At 37.4% G+C, this 23,985-nt stretch overlaps 1 protein-coding gene across 2 annotated transcripts in view; it reads left to right on the plus strand.

The window, feature by feature from the left end:
• The window catches only part of CDK14 (cyclin dependent kinase 14), a 316,058-nt gene that overhangs the window by 180,740 nt on the left and 111,333 nt on the right, over window positions 1–23,985 (plus strand). For both annotated transcript variants that reach the window (XM_080385509.1, XM_080385510.1), the window contains 2 exons: window positions 193–313; window positions 10,832–10,925. In XM_080385509.1, the coding sequence (XP_080241635.1) occupies window positions 193–313; window positions 10,832–10,925 (215 nt within the window). The remainder of the gene's footprint in view (window positions 1–192; window positions 314–10,831; window positions 10,926–23,985) is intronic.

Genomic DNA, 23,985 nt, shown 5'->3' on the forward strand with positions numbered 1-23,985 from the left:
CCTTCATTATATTCACAGCTCTGTTTAGCCAGGTCCTAAATGAGAGATGCTACCATTTCTTTTGTAACTTATTCCAATACTAGAAGTAAAAAAATGCTTGCAACATGCCATCATGTTATGTGAAGTGTGCTCATATATCCTTTTAGGATCATAACTATACAGCAAACTATTTTATTTGCATTTACCCTACAGGTCTTGCAAGAGCTAAATCCGTTCCCAGCCATACATATTCCAATGAAGTGGTAACCCTATGGTACAGGCCTCCAGATGTCCTTCTGGGATCAACAGAATATTCTACCTGCCTTGACATGTGGTAAGTACAGAATCCTTACACGAGACTCTATGTAGGCACTTCAACTCTGAATTTTTTTATTTGTGTAAAACAAATATGTGCTGAGATTAGTGGTACAGTTTAAAAATCTCATGTGTAGTAATCTGTGTGTTTCACTCAGTATCTCCCTAAAGGAATCCCCTCCTGCTACCCCACCGGTTGGGAACTGGTACCTGCTGTTAATGCACCACTAGAAGAGCCATTGGTGCTTTGTAGGAGACTGGGTTATTGTTTGGTTTTTGTAGTCTTAATGTGGTGCTTTGATATGATATGATACTTGTTTTGCAGAAGGCAGACTTTCACCATGCCCAGCTATAGCGGTGGCAAAACCAGCATTCCCTGGGTGCAAAGATACAGCCTTAGACCTTAATCTACTGTACTTGTTAGCAGTAAATCAGCGTGTGACACATCACTGAATAGTTTTCTTTCAAATGCTTTGAGAGGACAGTTTGATGTGTACAATGTATAGCAGCTTGCTGCTTTTTGATAACATCATTTAGTCTTGTGTTGAACAAAGAAGGTGTTTGGGTTTTTGACTGCTAGAAACAGAGGTGGAGGTTCTTCATTTATCCTGTATGTTTTGAGGTCACAGGATCACTGTAATGTGTACAAATTCTGTAATTAGTAAGAGCTTCAGCTGTGTTAGTAGAAGCAAGACATGTTGATTCGAGAAACAGAAATGTGGAAAAATATTTTTCATTGCAAAGAAACTCTCATGCTCTGGAAGATATTAAGATATTTTTTTTAATGTATGTTGACTTTTTGAATCTGTACAACTTGCTTCATTTGAGCAAAAAATATACTAAGCAAGTTTCAGAAAAATACAGTATTTTTTAATAGTTTGCTGAAATATCTTTCTTTAATACAGGCAGCCTAAATTTAGAATTATGATTATGTTAAAATCTAGAGGTAACTGTAAAGTAAGGTTAATAGGACCTTATGTTTTCATGCAGTGGGTGAAAAGGTATGGTTTCCTGTTTTTCCCCATAGCACTGTTAGTTCTTGACTCCTGGGGACAAGAGTTAAAAGCTGCAGGATTGCTTCATTTGAAGGGCTTACAGAATATAAATACCAGAATATCTAATACTGAAGAGAGTGTTTCATGTAACTGGGCCTCTGGCTGCTGTAGTTCCTTGACCTGTAAGGGTAGATGAACGAAGAGGCAGGAAAGGGAGGGTGAGCAAACTTCTCCAAGTGTGAATGTTGTGATATGCAACTGCACCAGAGAGCCAAAGGCAGCATCTTCTGTATCAGCTGTCTCGGTTTCTTCAAACTATTTTCCACCTCACAGATGTGAAATAATTTCCCCCTGCATTTCAGCTTCTCATCTATACTAAAGCAGTCCTGTTTCCCCAAAGATCGGTTTTAACCTGGTGCCTTCACAAATTATATGCAATCTCCTCATACCATCTGCTCCTGATGTTTTGCAATCATCTCTTTTCCAAGATATACCTCTGATGCTCGCAAGAAGCTTGACTTGCTTGAGGTGAGGTGGGACAATGGCATCAGAGGATGGAAATGGCTGGGAGACATAAATAGTTATTTCTGCTCATCTTCTTATAGTTCAGTCTACATGTGTTCAATTCTTGAGTCCAACATCTTTGTGTATGTGTGTACATACATGTCTCAATTTGTGAAGTATGAGATTGAAAGAATGTATGGAAACAGCTAAAGAAAACTTTAAAATCATTTAAGAGAGCAAACTGTTCAAAAAGGCCTCTAAAATGCTTTTTTAGTCAAAAGAGACATTGGATTTTTTCTTTTTTTACATTTACCAATTAAAAAAATATTGCACTTTGTAAAGAAGGGTTTACTTGTTTTTTGTTTTGTTTTTGTTTTTAAAATGAACAAAGGATTTTGAAACATTTTTGAATCTCACTGAAACTTTCTGCACAAAGAAAAACTATTCAGTCAAAAGTTTGGTAGCTTGTCAAAAACAGATCTTATGACATTCTTCCCAATAATGATTTTAGTGCAATAGCTATTAAGAAGTCCAGTCAAACTATGTGGTGTTACTGTGATAGAGATCAAATTAAGCCATGCAGCTAATAGGAGCATTTTAAACTTAACAATAAATGCAGACTGAGTATCTCCTTCATGAGCATATGTTTATACTCAAATTTCATGGACAGAAGGGAAGATCAAGGAAGGACTCAAAATGCCACTTTGGCAATCTAGGTCACTATTTCGTCTCCTGACAAAAATGATGCAACAGTATTGGGGAACAACACAATAATTCCATCTTCAGTGATAGCAATAGGTGATGTCCTCTTGCACAGAGCATTTCATATAGGTCTGAAAAAGATACAGGTGCTCCAGGATAGAGGTGGTGTGTTCTGTTTCAAAATGAAAAATGATACCATACTGCTATTTGCTAGATTTGTAGCCCTTACAAATTTTGTGCTGCCCTGTACAAACTGGAGAACTATGAAAAGCTTAGGAAAAAGCCCTAGTAATACAGTTTCTTTCACATGTCAGGAATTTAGCAGAGCTACTGCCACATCAGAAATGAAATCAGAGCAAGTGTGTATTGTATATGTGATGGAAGAACTTTGGGGTTTTAATTCTGCGCTTTGCTGGGTTATCCGAGACAGCACTTCAAGTCTGATTGTGAGAGGTGTAGTTGCATGTTAAGGTCACTTATGCTTATTTGGCGTATCTGACAGTGAGCTCTGCTGGAGCACAGGCAGGCTTGGGGCTTTATTTGTACAACAGTTGTACATAGCTGGGCCATAATTGCATTAAACCCGCTTAGTGGCTTCCCAGAGTGGGAGGAAGGGAGACATGGAGAAACCTACCTACCATTGGATTCCAAGATAATTTGGTAATTTGTTATCAAAAGTGTGTTTGTAGCATTAGCATTTTTATGCAATTACTGGCATTATGTCCTTATGGCAGATAGCATGTGCACTCCTCTGTCCTTATTGATAATCTACGTGATGGCAAAACTAGGCAGCCACTTCACTAAATATTTAAATAATGTTGAGGTAGAAAACACAGCTGTTTCTTCCATTTGGGGGGGGGGGGGGGAAGACACAGGGCCTTTACTATAGCCATGATAAATGGCATTTCATGGTGGTTCCCAAGGAACAGAAAATGGGGCTCCTACTGAGTAGCAGACCAGCTGCATGAAAAAGAGCCCAAATATTAAACCACTGGACAGTGGCTGGGAAGCAGGTGGCAGAGGCTGCGGGCTATTTTTATACTTCATTTGCTGGTGTAAAGCATTAGGGTGGTAACTAAAAGCTAATGATCCACATGCAATGGTACATTCTCCTGCATTTTTTTAAATAGCCAGTGGCAATAAAATAATATTAATGAAGACATACATGCATTAGTGATGTCAGGCTGGTGATGGAAATCAGTGTAGTGGGCTTCGTGATTTACTGCTGACAGCATTTGGTAAAGCAGCATTGTGTGAATGTATTATACTACCCATGACTGCATCAAAGAGTTGTGATAACCTTTGATATACCTTTTTTTTTTTTTTTTTTTTTTTTTACTTCTCCTCTTGATGAAGACTTACTAGTAGCTAGGAAAATGGCTTTGCATTGCTTCTGGTGTAACTTGTCCTAATCCTTGAATTTTACAGTCCTTTGAAAGTCAATGCAAGGAAAATAAGCTTTAATACATAAAGGGTTTATACATTACTAAAACCCGTATATAAATAATACTGAAACATAGGGGAAAACATCCCTAAATGAACATATTCTGTTTGTGAAAGAATATGGTGTTTGTAAATGAAGCAATTTAAACAGGTTATTAAATAATTTTTGATTCTGGTAATGCATGTACTGCTACATCTGGGTTTCTTACATCAAAAAGTCACTAGGGATATTTTGTTTAGTAATGCAGCTGGCTTTAAACTGTGTTTGCTAACAGCTGGCGATCTTTTTCATATCCTGTTGTTTTTCTTTTAAAAAAATACACTCTTAGACAAAGTTCAGGCAACGTAAGAAGTTATGGGCCATGATATATTTTAAATTCACTTTTATTAACTAGTGTCATCTATGTGTAGTGCTGTGGAAGAAATCACTTAAAACTAGGCCAGTATATTGTTACAAAATGACTTACTAAATCACTGTTCTTTAACTTTGTGACATCTGGATTGGTATACATGATTTCATATCTGGTCTTTATTTAGGGAAAGCTCTTCATATGGAGTTTTTCTATCCTATTATTAGAAAAATAAATTGTGCTTTTCTATACTATTATTAGCAAAATAAATGGTATTTTTCAGAAACAGACCACCTTCCACATACATGTAACCTGCTCTGAGTGCAGATTTGAGTGCTCACTGTAATTCCATGCATGCTTTCATGAATATTTGACCAATGAAGACCTACAACAGTAATTAAGATATTTATTAAATAAAAAGGGATCTTGCCTTAGACACAGGTGCACCAAGTTATGTTTTTTACACAGGGGACGTTAGAAAGGCATCTTTATCCTGTACCTGTTGTAAACAGTTTGCAGTGAGAGAAACCTGAGAGCAGGAATCGCAGCAGGCCCTGAAGAAATACTGCTCAGGGCTTGAGAGTTGGGTAAATTACTTCTTTTGCCCTTGATGTTCTTTAAGATTATGACTTCCTCTCCAAAGAAATGCTAATCTGTAGGATTAGGATATTAAGGTAAAGATACTGTGCTAACTATCAAGGTATTGTTAATTAAACTTCTCTCCTTGTCAGTGAGTAGTTCTTCAAAAGTTTTATCAGCTGAATTAGCTTTTGACTGGAAAATTCTCTTAGGGTCGAATTCACCAAAATATTAAGTGTGAGGAAACATCTTGGACTATGCATATTGGAAGGGCATTTCACTTCCTGTCTAAAATGACTTTTATCAATTTGGAACATCAGATTTACTATCACTTTTCCACTTCTAGAAATATATTTTTCACATGTGTCAGGAAAGTACCTTATAAAGTTATCTGGATCCAGAAAACAAAACCAGGAAAAACATGTTCAACAGGAAAATATCTCATGGCAGAATGTTGCTTAGGTTTGAAGATTATTTTCTTGAGCTTTTTTTGCATTCTGCTTTTACAAAACAAGTAAGTCTAATAGATTTTTGCAAAAAAGGATCATGTACATTGTAATCCATCGTGAATATAATATTTCTTAATATAGAAATTGAGCATTGCTACAGAGGGTTGGGTTGCAAAAGAAATTTCTGGAGCTTTTATTTCTAGGTAGTTCAGTGACACAGGCAGGAACATGAGCACTCTGTTTGCTTATGATCAGAATTGCTTCAAGATTGCAAGAAATTTTTTGAACTGTCATACTTTCAAGTAAATTATTTTTCATTCATTACATCTGCTTTCTGCAGAAATTTTAATGGTGTTCTTTGTCATCATGGAAGGGAAATTCTGCTTCATTTGTCACTTCTCATGTGAGAACTGTAATCTCTTTGCCTCATTGCTCGTATTTGTTCGGACTGTATCTCCCATTGTATGCTACTTTTCACATACCAGACTAGAGTGGTCATAAAGAAAAATCCCAACTAAGTTCAGCATCTGTGGGTATTCTGGTAGTGTGCCACTGCAGAATTAAACCAGATTCTGGTCAATTAAAGAGACAAAAGTCCCTTGCTTTTCATTCCTTGCCCCCAAAATTTGTTTTCTTAGTTTTGTTCATACACAGGATCATGTAAGAATGTGACTTTTTTTCTTAACAAATCAGACCAGATAAAAATCTTTGTGCCCTTCCAGCATGTTGAATATTACTAGTGGATTTTGTGGAAGTGGTTCCAGTATTACCTCTTGGTGACAAATCCATAAAAAAAAACAATTAGTCAGGGTTTGGGGGATGGTGATGTCTGTGTGTTTTTTGGGGTGGGTGGTTTTGGTGGTGGTTTTTTTTTTTTTTTTTTGGGGGGGGGGTGTTTTGTTTTTTAAAATTCTTATATATTTAACATTACAAATTGTAGTTTGGGAAACTTGAATGAAAACTCAAACTGTTCCTCTGAATTCCAGAAATTTCCCCAGAAGGATTGCTGGAAACAATTGCTTTTCACAAAATGCCTTCTCCTGCTTTGAAGCCAAGTCCTGCATGCTGGAAACAGGCTTCATGTCCAGATAGAAACCTTATGTGAAGGCCCAGCATAGGTCTTCATTAAGAAGATCATGTTGAATATTATCACTTGCACTGAGCCTGCTAGAAAGCAGATCTGTTCAGGACAGAAAGTTGAGACATACATAGTAAGCATATAGTCTTTCTATAATCTTGATTTAAGTACAAACTAAAACTTGGTTTTGAAATAACTCCTCGTTTCAGAGTGTGCTTGTAGTCTCTTTTATGTGTCCATAAAGAAAAATCAAAATATTAGCTGCAGGAAAAAATCATCACAATCTTTTATAGATTATACCTCACCAAAGCTTTTATGTGGGGTTTTTTTTTGTTGTTGTTGTCGTCCTTTTGGGGGGTTTTTTTGTTTGTTTGTTTTTTACAGTATTCAAGTACAGATAGGCTGGAGATTCTTCTTGTTGCAATAAGGATTTTTGTTATACAGAGACAAGAATGTATTCTTAAACCAAAAATATAAAATGAACCCACCAGTAAGCAAGTTAATTTTAAGGGAATACCTTCTTGAATTATAAAAGCTGTGCAGGAGAAGAGAAGAAAAAAAAAAAAGGTGCTGTTTCCTGAGGCATCCAACTTCATTTTTACAGGCTCATTTACTATGTCAATTCAAATGCAATAGTAATTCATTTAGCTGTGCTATTAACTCTTATGCCATATAAAGGCTGTATAGTGACAGCCAGAGTCCCAGGAAATTAAGCAGGACAATAGAAGAGCAGTATTAGATGGTATGGCCGCATATGGTCTCATCAATACATCAATAGGTTTAGTCATGCTTTTTGTCATCAGAGGGTAAGCCACCCATTTCAACATTAAATGGCTGTCACTTTTACTTTGCAAGTTATCCTGTGCTGTCCATTGGAAAGATTTCTGAACGAAGTCATAGGATTTGGCTTATTTATTCAAAATCAAAAGTCCTATAAAGAGAGTAGGAAAATCTGAGTTGAGTACACTGAAATATGTTAGGCTAATGTTCTTTTGTCACAAATTATTTCTCAAGTGCTGCCTAAAAATGTCATTGTATGTTCAGTGTGCACAAATTATACATACATAACATACCCTTGGAGAGGTATGCACATTAAAGCCAAGTTAATTTATTGTATTTCATATTTCAAGAAATAATCTTTGCATCATAGAAACTAGAGATGGGATGATCTGTGAGATCATTATACCCACCCTACTGTTAATGCAAGTCTGTTCCCTGAAGAATATTTGTGTTTCAGCTTGTCTAGCTTTACACGGTTGTAACTGTGAAGCTTCAAGTCCATTGGGAGGCTGGGGTATAGCACATTTTTAAAGTACATTTCTCTAATGATCACCCTAAAATTTTTATTTCCTAAAGGCATTCTGCTATTTCTAGTTACACTTGGATTTATCTACAGTTCTGGGAACTATTAAAATCCTAATCAGTTCTTCCCTGTCTTTCATTTTGCATAATTCTAAATACAGAGTCATCACGTTCTCCCAGTCCCTGTGTGTTTTCTTGTAGCCAAGAATGGCATTATTCTCTTAAATTTTCCTTACAAACCGGTTGTTCAAGTAAGAAAATAATTTTTGCTTTGCTCAAAAATACCTCCAATCTGTTTAATCATTTGTGAGGTCTAAAAAACAGGACTAAGTTTCAAGGCCTTGTAGAGGCTTTATTTCTTTTCATGCTCTGTATGTGTGCACTTATGGTTTGTGATTCAGGGAACCTGTTATGTACTCAGTTTCCATTTGCTGTGAGCCTAAAATTCACCGATACCACTAAGATGTCTAAAATACCATCCAGCCATCTTGAAGCCTTTATGTGCTATTAATGGCTGCGTATTTCCTATCAGTTCAATGTCATACTTTTTTTTCTTGTTATTTTTTTTAAGTATTTATTTAATCTTCTCTTTCTATGGACTTATTCTTCAATGTGATAACCTTTGAAACCAAGATAAGCTTAATTTTCAAGTGGGCCAAAGGGAACAGCAGTCCTCCAGCTCAGACCTTGAAGGTTGTTTATGTTTCTCTCCTCAATGATTTTAAAAACCTTTTGATTTTTGTATTAGCTGTTTATTTAACTGCAGTACTCTTTCATGCTCATTTCAGTGTGTGACTAAATGGAGTACTAGGTTACACGATTTTTCTTTCAAAACAGGAGATTTTTCTTAATAGTGTTGTTTACAGTTCTTCCTTGATTTTTGGCTCATACTTTTCAGACCCACTAAAAGTGGAAAATTTTGTAAATAGATTATATGAAATAGTTTAAAATTCAGCTAAATCTTCCTGACACCTTTACAACACTTCTGTTCAAACAATGAGCTGAAGTTTCTTTGTAGATAGCAGTACATGACCTCAAATGATACACTGGTTTAATCAAATGCCTGTTTTCTGGTTGCAAGAATAGAACTCTAATCCTCTTTTCTTTAGTGTAAATTCAATTGTTTTATTCCTCATCTTGAATAAATGGCTTCTGACTGAAATCTTGATTTTTTCCTCGCCTCAGATCCTGATACTGTTTATAAGTATGTGACTAAGATATATTGTGCCTGTCTGTGCCTAATGAAGCACTGACCAGACTAAATGATGAATGGCAGTTTAATCAATTCAGTTCACTCAGTAACGAGCAGACGCATATAGAACATAAATTTTAACCTCTTTTTATAAACACCTGAGTTTTTCTAAAATTTGAACAGAACTGTGCTTTCCAAAGTTTTTTTCCACTTTTCAATGCCTAAGGAGAAACTTTGTTTGGTATATCTATGCTTTGGGATGTAGAATTAGAAAGTAGTGATACATCTATAATTTTCTTCTTCAAGAAATTTGGCTATCAGCTCTCATTGTCCTGGAACATAAAATTATTTCACTATTCAGTAGGGGTCAAAGCCTTCAGAGATGAGTAAAGTATGGGTTGTCTGCCAATAGTCTTAGTTAAGTGGCATCTATAAATACTCATCCCCGGCCTTAATGAAAATATGCAATCTATTTTCATTAAGTTGTTTTATTCTAGAACCACTTTCTTACCAATATATGCACACATATGCCTAAAATTAAATGCTACTTTCTGAATGCATCATCACGATGCACAAGCAAAGGTATGTAATTACTACATTCCAAATAATTTACTTCTAAAAACAAAGTTAAATTAAGGTTATCACTGGGATTTGCTGACAGAGAAACATAACTCACAATTTCAGGTAGAGGTGGTACTGTAGGTAGTTTTGCAAATTCTGCGTTCATTTTGAAACATATTTTGGGTTATTGATTTGGCATTTGCTTTGGGTGAAGATTTTTTTTGGTGTGGTTACTTACACAGACGGTTGTACAACATATGTAGGTGTCTGCATGTGGAAGATGTAGAAAAATGTATGTAGAGAAATGTAATCGAATGAATTAAAATACATAATCAAATTCTGCATCCAGTTGGTAGCCAAGGGGCATGTTTTCCCTTAATTTTTGTTTGTTTTGTTTTGGTTTTGTTTTTTTCTGGGGGAACAAGCAGTTCGTGAACTCTCTTCATCCAGAAAAGATTCAAATGCAAGTTTGTAATTTGTTTTACTTTTCAGATGCAGGAAGTCCTCAGGTTATCTGAAATTTGGGCTTAGTCACAGAAACTTTCCTCAGCTGTTGAGAATCCATTCTTTTTGTTGTAGTTAGTATCTACCAGATATTTTTTCCCTTCTGATTCCCTAGTACTTCTGCCAGTGGCTTAACTGAATGGGGTGAGGGAGACTCATGTGAAGAGCCTTGTGTGACAGACCAGAGACAGGGGCTGTCATGAGGTCGCTGTTGCGGTGGGGAGAGCAGGGAGCCCATGGCTGCTCAGCCTGTTGCAGCACTTCTCAGCCAGAGCTTCTGGGAGATGGTGTCAGCAACCCCCCACAACTATGGGCTTTGAGCTTCCTTCTTTCATGCTGGAAAAGTGGAGAAGAAAGCCCAAGCAAGCCCATCCCAGAAATCATCTGCAGTAGCTTAGTTCAGTGGCTGTGAGCAGTCACATTTCTTTTTCCTTTTTACTCATCTTTTTCCAGATTTTTCTGCTAGTGCCAAGCCCTTCCAGTGTGCCTCCGTGCCGTAGTCCTGTCCCCATTCGTCTTTTCCCATCTCTCATTGCTATTCCCACGTCCCCAGAATTTATTTGGGGGCATGAGTATGCTGCTCAGGAAGCACTTGCACAGAGAGCAGCTGCTGCACCTTTATTGGTCTCAGCAGCTATCAACTGTATTCCAGCTACCTCTGCACTTGCCACCTGAAAAGGATTTGTATGTACACACCAGTTTTAGTAAATGCACATGCTTCTCCTTCAGCCTGGCATTGATTTTAAGAAATAAATAAATATTATTTAAATACTGGTAATGGATACCAAAATATTGTTGCTGGCTATTTAATCTATAAGAAATCTTTCTAACATTACATACTTTCTTCTTTTTTTTTTTTTTTTTTTTCCCCTCTACAGGGGCGTGGGTTGTATCTTTGTAGAAATGATTCAAGGGGTCGCTGCTTTTCCGGGAATGAAAGACATTCAGGATCAACTTGAAAGGATATTTCTGGTGAGTTCTTTATTGCTGAAGTAATGTGCCTAAGACAACAAAGGTTTGATTGATAAATGTTCACATATTTCTTTGTGTCAGGAATTAAATCACTGATAGAGCCAAGGATCAGAAGCCTAGTCCACAAGCTAGATACTATTTACTTGATATGTTCTTGAAGACTGTGTAATAAGTTCAGATCCAATTTTTTTTTCAATTAATATTTCTAAAAATCTACAGAAAGGTTTTTATACAATTTTGGAAAAAAGCTTTCCAAATGTAAGGCAATGGAAATACAGCCAGTTTGTAATCTTGACTTTGCAAGTGATCAAAAACGATAACTCTGGTTGGTGTTCTGTTAATATTATGCTAATATTGTAATGTCAATGGCAAGAATTTTTTGTGACATAGACATACAAAGGAGAAGTAAAATAGGAAGTGAGATGAGAAGCAGAATGGGAAATTAGAAATCATACTCAAGTTCAACAGGCGTCCTTGACTACTGCTTCTGCAGCCTGGTTGGGCCCTTCATAGGGTATATGGGTAGCTTATAGGCACTGATGACACAACCCACATTGGGAGTGAAAGAAGAGGTCATTTATATTGAGCATAAACCATTATTTACATGGTTTTCTTTCCAGGGTTGTGGTTTGGGGTTTTTTTGGGGGTAGGTGGGAGTGTGCGGTTTGGTTTTTGTGGATTTTTTTACTTGCTCTTTCTCCCATTGTACTCTGGGTTTGGCAGTTCCCTTTCAAAAGGCTCAGGAACAACTTTTCTTGGTTCTTTGATAAAAGGTTTTCATTTGCTCCTATGCCTGCTGGGAGCTGTGCTGTTGTGGAGTGGGTTTATTCAAGGAAGCCACTGCTCACCCAGATACTAGCAAAAGTGGCTTCCTGGTACTGTAGGGTGGCCATCAGGGAAAGTATTGCAAGAGCAGCTTCTTCCCTCAACCTGGCAATCTCTGTTTTGCTTCTGACCACAAATTTAGAATGGATGCACAAGCACACCCTTGCTTTTAGAAAGTATTTTGTTAATAGCCATTTATTTCAAATACAGAGGATTTATCTGGGATTCTTTTTTGGCCCATGGGGAGGGAAAGAAAGTCTTTCATAATGTGTTTATTTGGTGTTCATTCTTCATTTTGCTCAGACTTGCTTGTACTGTATATCTTTTGTTGGGACTTCAGGGAATTTAGCAAGTGCTTTTAGGAATGACTCAGAAAAAAGTATCTCTCTAAACCAAGACCTTATTTGATTGTGATATAAAAAAAATCTTATTTTCTGTAAAATATTTTGTTATTCTGCCTGTTTGGCTAATACCCTGAAAATTCTGTGCTATGGAAAAATAGCTGTGCCACAATGTACACAAGAAGGAGTTCTGAGCAGTTCCTGTGACATGACTAATTGCTTCATTTGTTCAACAGCTTGTGTATTTTAAGCTAGCAACTTCTGGGCCAGTTTTAAATTATTCTGCTTCTCTTTATTGGGAAGAAATGTCCTCATTTATAGAACCTGAAATTTTGAAAACAGTAAATTCTTCTTTGGGGCTTCATCTCATTTATTGTGGTAAATTTTTAGTGAGTGGTTTTGCTATTAAAATTAAATAGATTTCTAATAGCAGAACTCAGTGCTTTCTTTAATGGGGCATTTTTGCACTATATCCTATGAGATTGTCTGATATAGTGCAAAAAGTGATAGTGATAGGTGTATTATATAAACCTATTTTTGTATGCCTTTTGTATATTCTCATTTTCTTTCTCTTCCCTATCCTTCAATTATTTGTGTGTCAGACTGCCAAGTTAAATACACCCCAGGATGAATTTTGAGGCCTGCCAATTTTTAAAAATTCTGCAGCTGCAAATATTGAGAACGGTGTTGAAATAACAAAGGATAATCTCTTGATACTGTTTCTTTAATTTGATCTTTTACAAACCTTCAAATAAAAAGATAAAATTTTGGACTGGAGAGTTTTATGGTCCATTGTAAATCAGAGTTAATTTTTAAATCCCAATTAATTAGGCTTTCTAATGGAAGTGTCTATTTACCCTTAGCTAAATAGTTTCAGTGAGTGCCTTCCTAATGTACTCTAGGCATCATTAAGAATTTAAGTTATCTATTTAAAAGTTATAAAACAAAGGATTATTCTTGTTTGGGTTTGTATTTGAACAGAAGGATTAAATTCATCCATTCTCCAGTGAATTGTGCATAGTGTGGTACCTAATAGTGCTGAAGTACAGAATTAATCAGGTTGTTACACCAGATAACTAATACAATTAACTCCCACACCGTAAGCACTTACACAGTGGTGAAAGGAACAGATCAAGCAATAGAAGACTTTTCCATGAAGTCTTCCTATAGTTCACATTTTCAACATCCAACAGTGATGGTTTTCTTGGAACAAGGGGTAGTCTTCTGAAAATGGGGTGAAATACAGTCGACCTTGATGCTAATCCTTTTGGGTTTGTAGTCCTCTTCTAAAATACACAACTTGCAACAGAAGGTATATAATGTGTCATATCTGTTGTCGTTATTGGTCATAGCTACCCATCTATAAGCATGTAAGAGTCCATGTTGCAGCTTGAGGCTTTTAGGGAATCAATTACATTGTAGTAGGAAAGTCAGAAAATTTAAAGAAAAAATAGCCAGGAAAAGTGAATAATGCGAATAACATTTTAAAATTCATAAACGGCTGTTCGATTCTTTACATATTTACATAGTAAGAGTAGATGCAACCCAGGAAACCACATTTCTTCCTCTTTACGACTGATATTTATTTATGTTTAATAATGGCTCCATTAAGGGGTTGTGTTTAATAGTTTAAGAACAGAAATTGCTCTTTTAGTTTTGCTTAAGAACTTTTCTCTTTAAGTTTGTGTTTCCTGACTTCTAACGATTGAAACATATGTGGGTTTTTAAATGGTGATATACACTGATTCTCCATTTCTGTTACAGCAGCTGTCTGTAGTAAGTGTTCTCAGGTTCCACTCTTGTGATAGACCTCAAGAAAATAGCAAGGGTTTATAAACCAGAATATGTTCTCAGAATTGGACCAACACTTAGAGATGTTGATGAATGAGCAAAACTACAAGTTTTTATTGTCACACTTTGGATCTGATAATAGGAATTCTTTTTCCCACCTATACTTAAAAGTGTGAATAATCTCTTAAAAAACCTGTACTTACCAAATAAATCGAAAATCACATGTCTTTTGCCTTGAAGTATCAAACTAGTGATGTGTCATCATCATTTTCAGCACAACTGAGAAGATCCAGCAAACTGTTGGTTTTGCCATTCTCTGAGACAAGCAGCTTGAGGTTTTTGTTGCAAGGTACTAGGTCTGATGGACCAATAATCTCATACAGCAATCTCAGCATTTCTATTTAGTCTTGTAATATGTGTGCAAGAGAGGGTGAAGCTTTGTTCAAGTACATGTTGAACAGTAAAATCACGGTAACAGGAAAAATATGTGAGGCAATCTGTTGAATCAAAACAGAACTGCACAAAATTGGGAAGTATCGTTTGGCTTCTGATACGGAGTAGCTAAGATCTTTGTCAGTAGTTTATTCCTGTTGATCATTTATTAGCGTACATTTCTCTACATGCAAACTTTGAGGTTTTCTATATCAAGGAGAACCTGCCATTATAAATAAGCTTTAATTATGTCTAGAAGTAAAAGCCTCACCAAATGCCTTCAAGCTAGCCCTGTGCTGGGGAGAATTGACAATTCCTTGGATCTGGTGATGATGAGCATGAACTAGTTGAGTGTTAAAGCTGCTTACGCTGAGAAGAGTGCAGTATGGCTGTGCGTGCCTTACTCTGAGCCACACTGCAGGTACCAACTTGGGTACAGCTCTGATTTTGATACAGAGATGTGCTTTTATACTTGCCGTTCTTAACAGATTCAAACCAGATCAGAGTTGATTTCTTGTGCTAGCTTAATTTTTCTTCTGGAGAGAATATTTTTAAGTGGGATGGTATTTCTGTCTTTTCCACTCTACATGAGGTTTCTGAGAGGCACTACAAATCAAAGTGAATCTTCTTCCCTGGCTCTGAAGCCTTCCCGATTAAGGGAATAATCTGTGCGTTGGCTGAACTGCAGTCTTGTTGCCAACTATACTGAAAATTATATTTCACTGCAAGAATAATGTACAAAGAGTTCTCCTGGTAGTTTGTAGATCTCTGCACAGGCAAGGCAATGGTATTTAACTCCTGGTTTATCTATAAATGGGCATTCACTCTGTGAACGTGACGGAGGGATGCGTGCATGCTGCAGGAGCCTCACACTGCAGGTAACGTGGTGCAGCAGGAGTGGGAGTTTGCAGCCAGAAGCTTCTGTCTTTCCTAACATGCATATTGCAAAAAGCTGAGGACTTCTCTCTGGTCTTGGATGCTACTGTTCTGTTGGGTGCCATAATACACAGTATTAAAAAGTAATTACAAGAGAACAGTATCCATTTGTTGAGCCCAGCAGTCTGGTATGCCAAAGGGTGATGCCAGAAATGCTAGCTTTCTGCATGGAGCTGTACAGCAAAGACAACATGCGTTTGCAATTTCAGGTAACTATGAAAAATGGCATTTTGCTTCTAAATGGGAGTGAAAGTGCTACTTCTGTTACTGAAAATTTAAAAGGCTAGCAATATTTTTCTTTATATATATATATATATGACTACATGCCTGAAGTGTCTTGTATCATGTAATGCAGGCTAATAGTGTTTCCTCCGCAGCTCTAATGTTAACAGGACTTTGTGAAGCTGTGGAGCTTTCTTCATGTGGTTCTGTATCTGAAGGTTTGCTTCATGTCACTGACATCCTCTAAAGCCTGGAATAATACATATTAACAGGCCTCACTTTTGTTTAAGCTTAGGATGGACCCAAAGGAACCGTGCTTTCTAGTACATTGTGTTATTAACTTTCTGGAAGGTAGCAATGCTAAACCCAAGGGAGGAATACTTTTAACTATTGGGTTTTGAAGTTCACCTGTGTAATGAGTTATTTAGCAAAATTTATTGGTTTTTTATCCCTGTTTCATTATTTAATACATGTTCTTCTGTCACTTGGTAAATACTTTGGCTCTGAATCACAGCTGGTTCATCTCTGATGGGATGTGTTTGTGAGGCTGGACCTGAGCTGAAATTTTATCTTGTGTAGGCATGGTGTCTATGGTACCTTATATGTTGTGGATGATGAATCTGGTTGGCGAAAAAGTCTTCATTTTTGTAAAATAGATAGTTCTTGCCTAGAGGGGGAAACACAGATTGTATTTTCCTCCCATATCTATCTCTATTCCTCCCACCAATAACTTCATGAGGAAACTAGGGGGTTTTTTGAAACTAAGTAAGTAGAAACCTGACTACTGAGTTCTGTCTTCTCTAACACAGCATATAAGCAGAATGAGAGAAGTGGAATGTATTATATCCTGCTAATGAATTTACCTCAGCTTTGCTTTATTATAATGGTACGGAATACATTTCACTCCTCTTCAGCACCACTGAAATTAATTAAATAAATAGCAGGTTCTTAACCTGTGGGTCTTCTCATTGAAATTGTGTTAGCACTTACTAAGTATTTTACTGCAGTTCCCTGCAGGTTTTGCACTGATACCTTTTATAAGGTACCTTTCTGGGCTTTATGTCTTAGGCCAAACTTTAAATGGAGGTAATGCTAAACTAGGCAAGTATGAGATGAAATCTTTAAAATGATCTTTAAAAAACAAGCAAATCTTCTATGTATTCATGCTTTGTAAAGGATTTTGAAATTTTTTTGGTTCTTTTTAAGGAGCATCAGCTCAGTTTTAGCTCTCTGCGCTGTATTGTCTTCTGTATCACTGCATGTACATGTTTTCCTTACAACAGAGCACAAGGTATTTGATACTAATTTGCATTCTTATAAAGTATTCCTGTCCTCACCATGTCCAAGTAGCCATAGTCCATGTTGTTCTTTGCCTTACATCATTAAACCCATATGGTATTGGATGAACAAACTAGGGCTAAGATTTTAAAATAGCAGTCTTTTGAAAATGTAGGAAATTTACTTGAGGAATATTGCCTATGTGTGTCAGGAAAAGGAGGCTTTTAAAAATACTGAAGTTATAGCTTGCATTCTGTTAACATTTCTTTTAGAAAAGGGGACACGTAACCTCCCATTTGTCCATGTTTAAAGTAATAAAAATACCCAGCAGTATACCATCAGCACTTGCCAGAGGAAGTACCAGATGGTAGCAGGAGGGAAGAGGAGGAGGGGAATAATAAGTGAATGTGTAACCCCATCCTTGACTTTCAAGGGCTGGCTGGATGTCAGCCAGTCACACAACCTGATGCACATAGGTGTCATCTTCTGCTTGTAAGAAGCTAGCTAATTCCAACAAAAGCCCTGAGCGTGGCTAGGACAGCAAGAGCTTGGCTTATTATCAGCTTGGTAGTGCAAAACATGAAGACTAATTGGCTATCAGAAAAAGAAAACAAATTAAGACATGGTTCAGTGGAAAACAATGGCTTTGTGGTTTTCTTTGGAATCGGAATGTTTCTTTAGTATCTGCCATATTTCAGTTGCTGATGAGAAATGGGCTATAATTGTAAAGAAGCATTGTTTCTTTTCCAGGCTTGCCTCTGGCCTTCAGGAGAGTGGTTACAGGCAATACATTTGCTGAGACTCAGCTGGTGTAAATCAGTGCAGCTCTGTTTACTTACTCTGGTGTACGTCTTTGCAGGCACTTTCCTTCTTGGCCCCATATACCATAGAAAGGGGGTTTTTCCCATGTGAAATCTTTCTCTGTACACACATGCAGGTGACACTGAACAGAAATGGAGTTGTAGGCAATTTGTTCATATTACAAATGGAGCTGAAGCTCATTCTGAACAAAAGCATTGGTCTGTTATCCAGAAACTTAGGCTGTAAGGTAATAGTGCTGCATAAAAGTACAGGCCCATTCATAAACCTGCTCTGATATGCTGGCTTTATTTACTAGGGAAGATAATAAATGATCAGACATCAAATATCAAATATTGCTTTCTCTTTCCATTTTGTAAATAAAGGAACAATGTTTAATATACTTGAATCTTCTCTTTTCCCTTTCCTCTTTTACTTGTGTCTGAATTGCTCATCACATGCCAAAAGCGAGTTTTCTGAAGTGCATCTTGATTGCCAAAATTGTTGTTTATAATGTGTAACTGAAGTTCAAGCATCCTTAAAGTTGAAAATGTCTAAAAATCAGCGTGAGGCAGTTTTAGGTGATGATTTTACAGACAGGTTATGAAAATATAAGATTGATATGCCTTACCTGTCTGCACACGTTTCTTGAAAGACTTCAAGAAGAGTAACTGATTTCTTCTGCCCTCTTAAGAACTGGTAAAAGTATATAGCTTTATCTGTCGTGGTATCTGGGGGAAACATCCCCTTCAGTCCATGCACATGCCTGAGGTACCATTTGCAAGAGGCCTAATTTGAAGAAAATAGACTCTAATGCCCGTTTTAGTGTTTCCTGAATCAGTGCCCTAGACTAGGTATAAATCTCGCAACATGCTGAGCCCTTGCCATAAGATTGAGTGTTTTCAACTATCACTGCCATTTACACAAGCTGCTGATCCTCAATATATTTCTATAAGCTAAATGTAAATTTTAAGATAAGCTTAGTGATTTCAAGTGGTTTCAAGTTTTCAAGGGCTAACATTAATCCACTTTGATTAGGACAGCTGCTTTTCTAGTTCATTAAATGGCTATGGTTAAATAATGTAGGCATTTATTTTGACATATGTTGAAAAATTTGTATAATCTCGTCTGAGTTCTAAATATGCATATAGAAATGCTGTCACACAATTTGTGTGTCCACTATTTGTGTGTTGTCATTACTTACATGACTTGCATAGAGAAAAGAAAATAAGAAGGAACGCATCTCCCCTGAATTTTTTATTCTAATTGTTTTTTTTTATTATTACTCTCTTTTTGTTAGTGAAAAGTCACCAATAGAAAAATAGCTGCATTAGTTTGAAACTAAGTTGAAAAGTACTGGACAAAATCAGTATTATTAAGTAGGAGAAGGAAGGAAGAAAGGCTAAGAAATGGAATACATTCTACTTCATAAGAAAAATGTCCAAAGAAAGAGGACTTATACAGGAATTGAGAGTAGGAGAATCACCTGACTATGATCTTAAAATGAGAGGTATTCTCAACTGTTTAAGTGTGAAATGGAGTAGGTTCTGAAGTATACAATGTTACATTTTATTCCTGTTGCTTTGGTTCTTCCTTCCCCAGTCTTCTGAGCGCTCCATTTAAAATAACTTGGAGGCCATGGCAAAACTGAATTCTCTAGCTGTCAGTTACAGGAGGAAAAATGTCCTGTGTTCATTCTTTGTCTTTAGAGTGTGCATGTATATCCCTGTGGAGCAGTACTTCTGGCAACTGAGGTCTGTTTCTGAGGACATCGGAGAGAGCTAATAATACATTTTGTGAGAACATAATGAGAATTCTTCATGGTGCTTTTTTGGGGCACAACATGATCAAAATAGCTGTGGTGTAAACTCTCAAACGTGTCAGTGATTGAGCAGAACAGCATAAGGTAAACCTTCAACAGAGTGCAGTATGAGGCAGTATGTATGTTCTCACGTAAATATAATTGCCCTGATGATGATTATGCCCAGAGGAGAAATCAAAGGAAATTTTTGGGCACCTACTTAATTGCACTGAAAATTTATGGTTGATTTCTGTATCTTTTGATAGGTGAGAAATCAATTGACCTTGTAAATTTTCAATGTGGTTAAACTTTGCTGTGACATAGAGAGGTGTTTATGTTTTTAGAATAACTCTTGCTCAATTAACTTTAAAGTTATTGGAAAATATTCTCCAGTTACTTCCCTTCTTCAAAAGGGATTTATTTGCATTTTAACTCATTTTCGATTTAAACCATATATGCTTGGGGTGGTGGGGTGGGTTTGTGTGCTCCCTGAATATAATTGTTTTACAATAGATGGTAATTGCACTTTTCTCAGAAAGAGAAGTTGCATAAACTTTGTGTTGCTGAACTGGCCCTTCAGTAAATTCAAACGGAATGCAGCCAGGGATTTTGTCAATCTGTTAGTTATTCTTCATGACTCATCTTGGTGTGCATCCATACAACATGTTGCCCTAATTACTTTAAAAGAGGCCTTAATAATTTGGTTGTTGGAGATCCTGGGCATTTTGGTAGAGTCTGCTTTGGTCTCATGACTGAGATACTTGGTTAATAACATTGCTGTACTACTGGACCAGCTTGTTAAGAATGTACTAGTATTGGTCCTTTCTCTTGAAAAGGGAGGGGCAGAGATGAGGTCCTGTTGACCTCATGGCATCATATCACTTTATCAACTGCTTAGCAGTTCAAAGCAGGGTAATAACTGTAGCAAGAGCAAATCCTCTTTTGTTTGTTCTGTGGAGCTTTTCATTAAATCCCTGCAGTACCCTATTCTTTAAAAAAAAATAATCATCAGACTAGTGAATGTAGCTGAGAACTACAGATAGTGAAACACCTGTTCCTACTAGAGTCATCTCTTCTCTGGGCTTCATTTACTTTCAGTAAAATGTACTTTCAGTGCACCTTCCTACCACTTTTGCTTTATATTATCTTTTTCTTGCTAATGCTTTCATGGTTTTGTTACTTTTGCAGCCTTTTAACAAGCTTCATGATAACTTCATGCTGCTCATCTGCATTCCTCACATAGTCCAAGAGATCAGCTGTGCCTACACTGTTGAGAGGTTGATTTTTCTCTCTGATAACTTGTGTAGTTACCCTTGTTTCATTGGTTTAACATCTGCCTTTCTACTAATTTAGTAAGATCTTTAAAGTTTACCTCCGATTTGCATTGTAATAGCAGCATTGCTTATGTTAAAGAATTAATGTAGCTGGTGTTACTGTTCTTGTCCTTGATTGATCCCCCATAATTTTTCAGCCTTTGTGTCATCAGTATTTCAGGCCATGCATTTCTGTGGTCCTTAATATATTGGAAGTGAGGGATAAGAAACTGTTAACTCCAGCATGTCTCTTCCTCTCCATCATTATTGACTACTGGTGGTACTGAAGCTCTTTGTCATGTGTCTGTGTAAATTTTCTTTTCTGTATTTGCATATCCTATTTATTTATTTATCCATTTCCCCCCGGTTTGTTGTTTGGTTGGGGGTTTTTTTGGGGGGTGGGTGGGGTGGGGGGGTGGTGTTTGGGTTTTTTTTTCTGAAAAAGAGCAGAATATGATATGCAGGTGTTACGCAGCTCCATTTTTTTGATGATTTGCCTTCATTCGTTCATCACACTTCATCACTGATCATTTCATCACAAGCCCCCTCAATACCTTTTGGAGCTGTAGGCATTATACTCTCCAAGTCCTGCCAGGTCCTCGCAGCTCCCTTCTCCAGTGAGTAGAGAGGAGCAGTTCCAGCAGCTCCAGGGAAGTAGTTCTCTTTTGCCCAAAAGTGAGGGTGCAAAGAACAAGGACTGCCACTGCAGCTGCCCTGCACGTGTCTTAGAGGAAGTTTAAATGGAGACAGAAGATGAGTATACCCTAATCCCTCCTGCCTTATGTTTTTGAGAGCTCAGAAGTCACGGGCAGTTACTGAGTGCACTAATGTCAAAGCAAACAAATGGGTTCACTGAAGCTGGGAGTGCAGCTGCCTCTTCCAGTTGAGTGACACCTGCTTTCACCTTCATTTAAACAAGTAAAATGCAAAGTCTTAGGCCACCTGCCAGCTGATTGTTAAAACCACAACTGCTAAATAAATGCAACAGCAATAAATGGTTAAATTGCATAGTTCCCAAATTTCAGAAAATTTGAGCATCTCAGCATTCCGCACTCTTTCAAAACCCGCTTCTTATCTCTACATTTGGGCATGTACCTTGTGGTGTCAGGGAAAATGAACACATTCCTCTTACTGGACTTGCAGGGAAATGGGTGAAGAAAGTGTCAGGAAGATGGGTAGATGCTCTAGCGAAGAATTCACTGGGAACTTCCGAAGTGCTCTGGAGTGAGATGTGCTAGTTTGCTAGGCTGCTGTGGAGCATACAGATTGTATTCAGCCATAGGCTCCCCATTGATTTTACTGTCATCTGGATGAGAATGAGTATCTCCCTGGGATTATGCCCCAATCCCACTTAAAATGTCTTGGCTGCTTTTATAGCAGTGTCTCCATCAGAAGTAGGCTGATATTTCCTCCATTTTTAGGGAAAAAATATTTCTATACTACTGAGAGACTTCAGTATTTCATTCTGCTTGCTTGTTCTGTTCCAGTGACTCAGAAGGATAGTCAGAAGTATAAAACTCTTGCTCTTTTAGCAGCAAAATACTGCTGTTTGGAATGAATACACCAAGCTTCATGCTGTGTCGTTTTTTGTAGGAGGCACACTTGAAACTGAATCACTTGAAATGGATTTTTAGTGATAAGCTTAGACATTTTAAAAAGTGATTTGATATGGGAATCCTGATAAGGTTCAGTGTAGAATTCAGCAGGGTATTTAGACATCCAGGAAGAGTGTTCTTATAATCCACCACATACACCAAACACAATTGGAGCTCATTATTAATACCCTCACTGTTTCAGAAATATTGTAACACCTGGACCTACACATTCTTCAAATGGCAGCATGACTGGCTGCCTTCATTTACTGCAGATTGAACAAATGGTTGCTTAAAAAAGCTTGACGAAATACCCACTGCTTCATTGGGCTCCGTGTGGCTGCATGAATCTATTCAAAATCGAGACTATCACAAGATCAAGACCTTAGCTAGCAAAATAAAGATTGGCAAACTTCTGAATGATCTGATTGGATTCTAGCATCGTGGTGTTCTGTGATGCTGAGCACCAGGCTTAATATATAGGTCTCAGCATAGGTTACCTCCCCAGGATTTTTAGGTGAGGGAAAAAAAAAAATCACAATACAACTTTTTTTTTCAGACAGTGAGCTCAGCAGCTCAGCTAGCCCAGCTATAATATTCTGTCTGCCTTAGTACAACAGCTTTCCTCTCCACTGCGGATGTATTTCTGTCGCATAAGTGGCACATGTCAATTTGCTGTGTGTCTGCTCTTCCTTGTGCGTAAGGAATGGCGAATCCCTCTGTGGAGTTGTAATGAGACACACTTGTTCCTCCAGTGTGTTGCGACGTCGCACCATGCCAGAGACAAAGGGTTTCCAGTATCTGAGAAGTAAAGTGTTCATCACTGCTTTGGAGTGGGGTTTTGCTCTGGGAAGACATGGCTTGGTTTCAGTAAAAACCATTGGGTCAGATCCTGGTGCAGTGATGATCCTTATTGGGAATGGATGCGATCCAGTATGTGCTGCTTTGTTCAGTTGTAGTTAAAAAATATATATAGTGATGAAATGTCATTTTATTTTATTTAAAAATTATGTTCTTGTTATTTTTGTCATGATTCATATGAAGATGCAGAAACTTGGTCTGTTAATTACTTAAATAATGTCTGCAGCTGAATGGCAGCTTTAAGCCCTTAAATACCCTGATGCAATGGTGTAGCTTTGCCTGTGCCAGTGAGCTTGGACAGTGCAACACTTGGTAGGAATTTGTGTGTGTTAACTGAGCTGGTTTTATGGTCTTCAAAAAGACCATAAAGCCAGCTTTATGATCCAAAAGGAGCATTGCTTTTCTGATTTGCCAGCATTTCCAAAAAAACCCTACATAGTACATACCTGGAATTCAAATTAACCAGCTGCTGAGCCAGCACAGCAGGCCTTATGGAAGTTTATTTCATAAAAGTTTCCCACAGGCTTTTGCCTTATTTTTTTTTTTCTTCCTTTTTTGGTTTAAAGGAAAAGGTTGGTAAAAAAACTTGAAATCTTAAAAGGGTTTATTTAGGAGAGGACTGTCTGTTTGTGTGGGTTATTCCAAAGGTTTTGCAACACAAACAGGATAGGAAATCTGAAATGCAGAGTATATACACCTTTCTGTGCAGAGTAAATCAGAGCAGATTTTAAAGGATATGTAAACAAGCATGACTTGTGAGCCAGGGGGTTGTCTGACAGAAAATTGCTGTCTTCCTTCTCCTTTGCAGTGGAGAAAATCATTGTTTGTCCCCAGTGGTAAGGAAGAGACCTTCCCGCACAGAAAACAGAA

The sequence above is a fragment of the Falco punctatus genome, assembly GCF_963210335.1.
Source record: "Falco punctatus genome assembly, chromosome: 4".
Classification (NCBI taxonomy): domain Eukaryota; kingdom Metazoa; phylum Chordata; class Aves; order Falconiformes; family Falconidae; genus Falco; species Falco punctatus.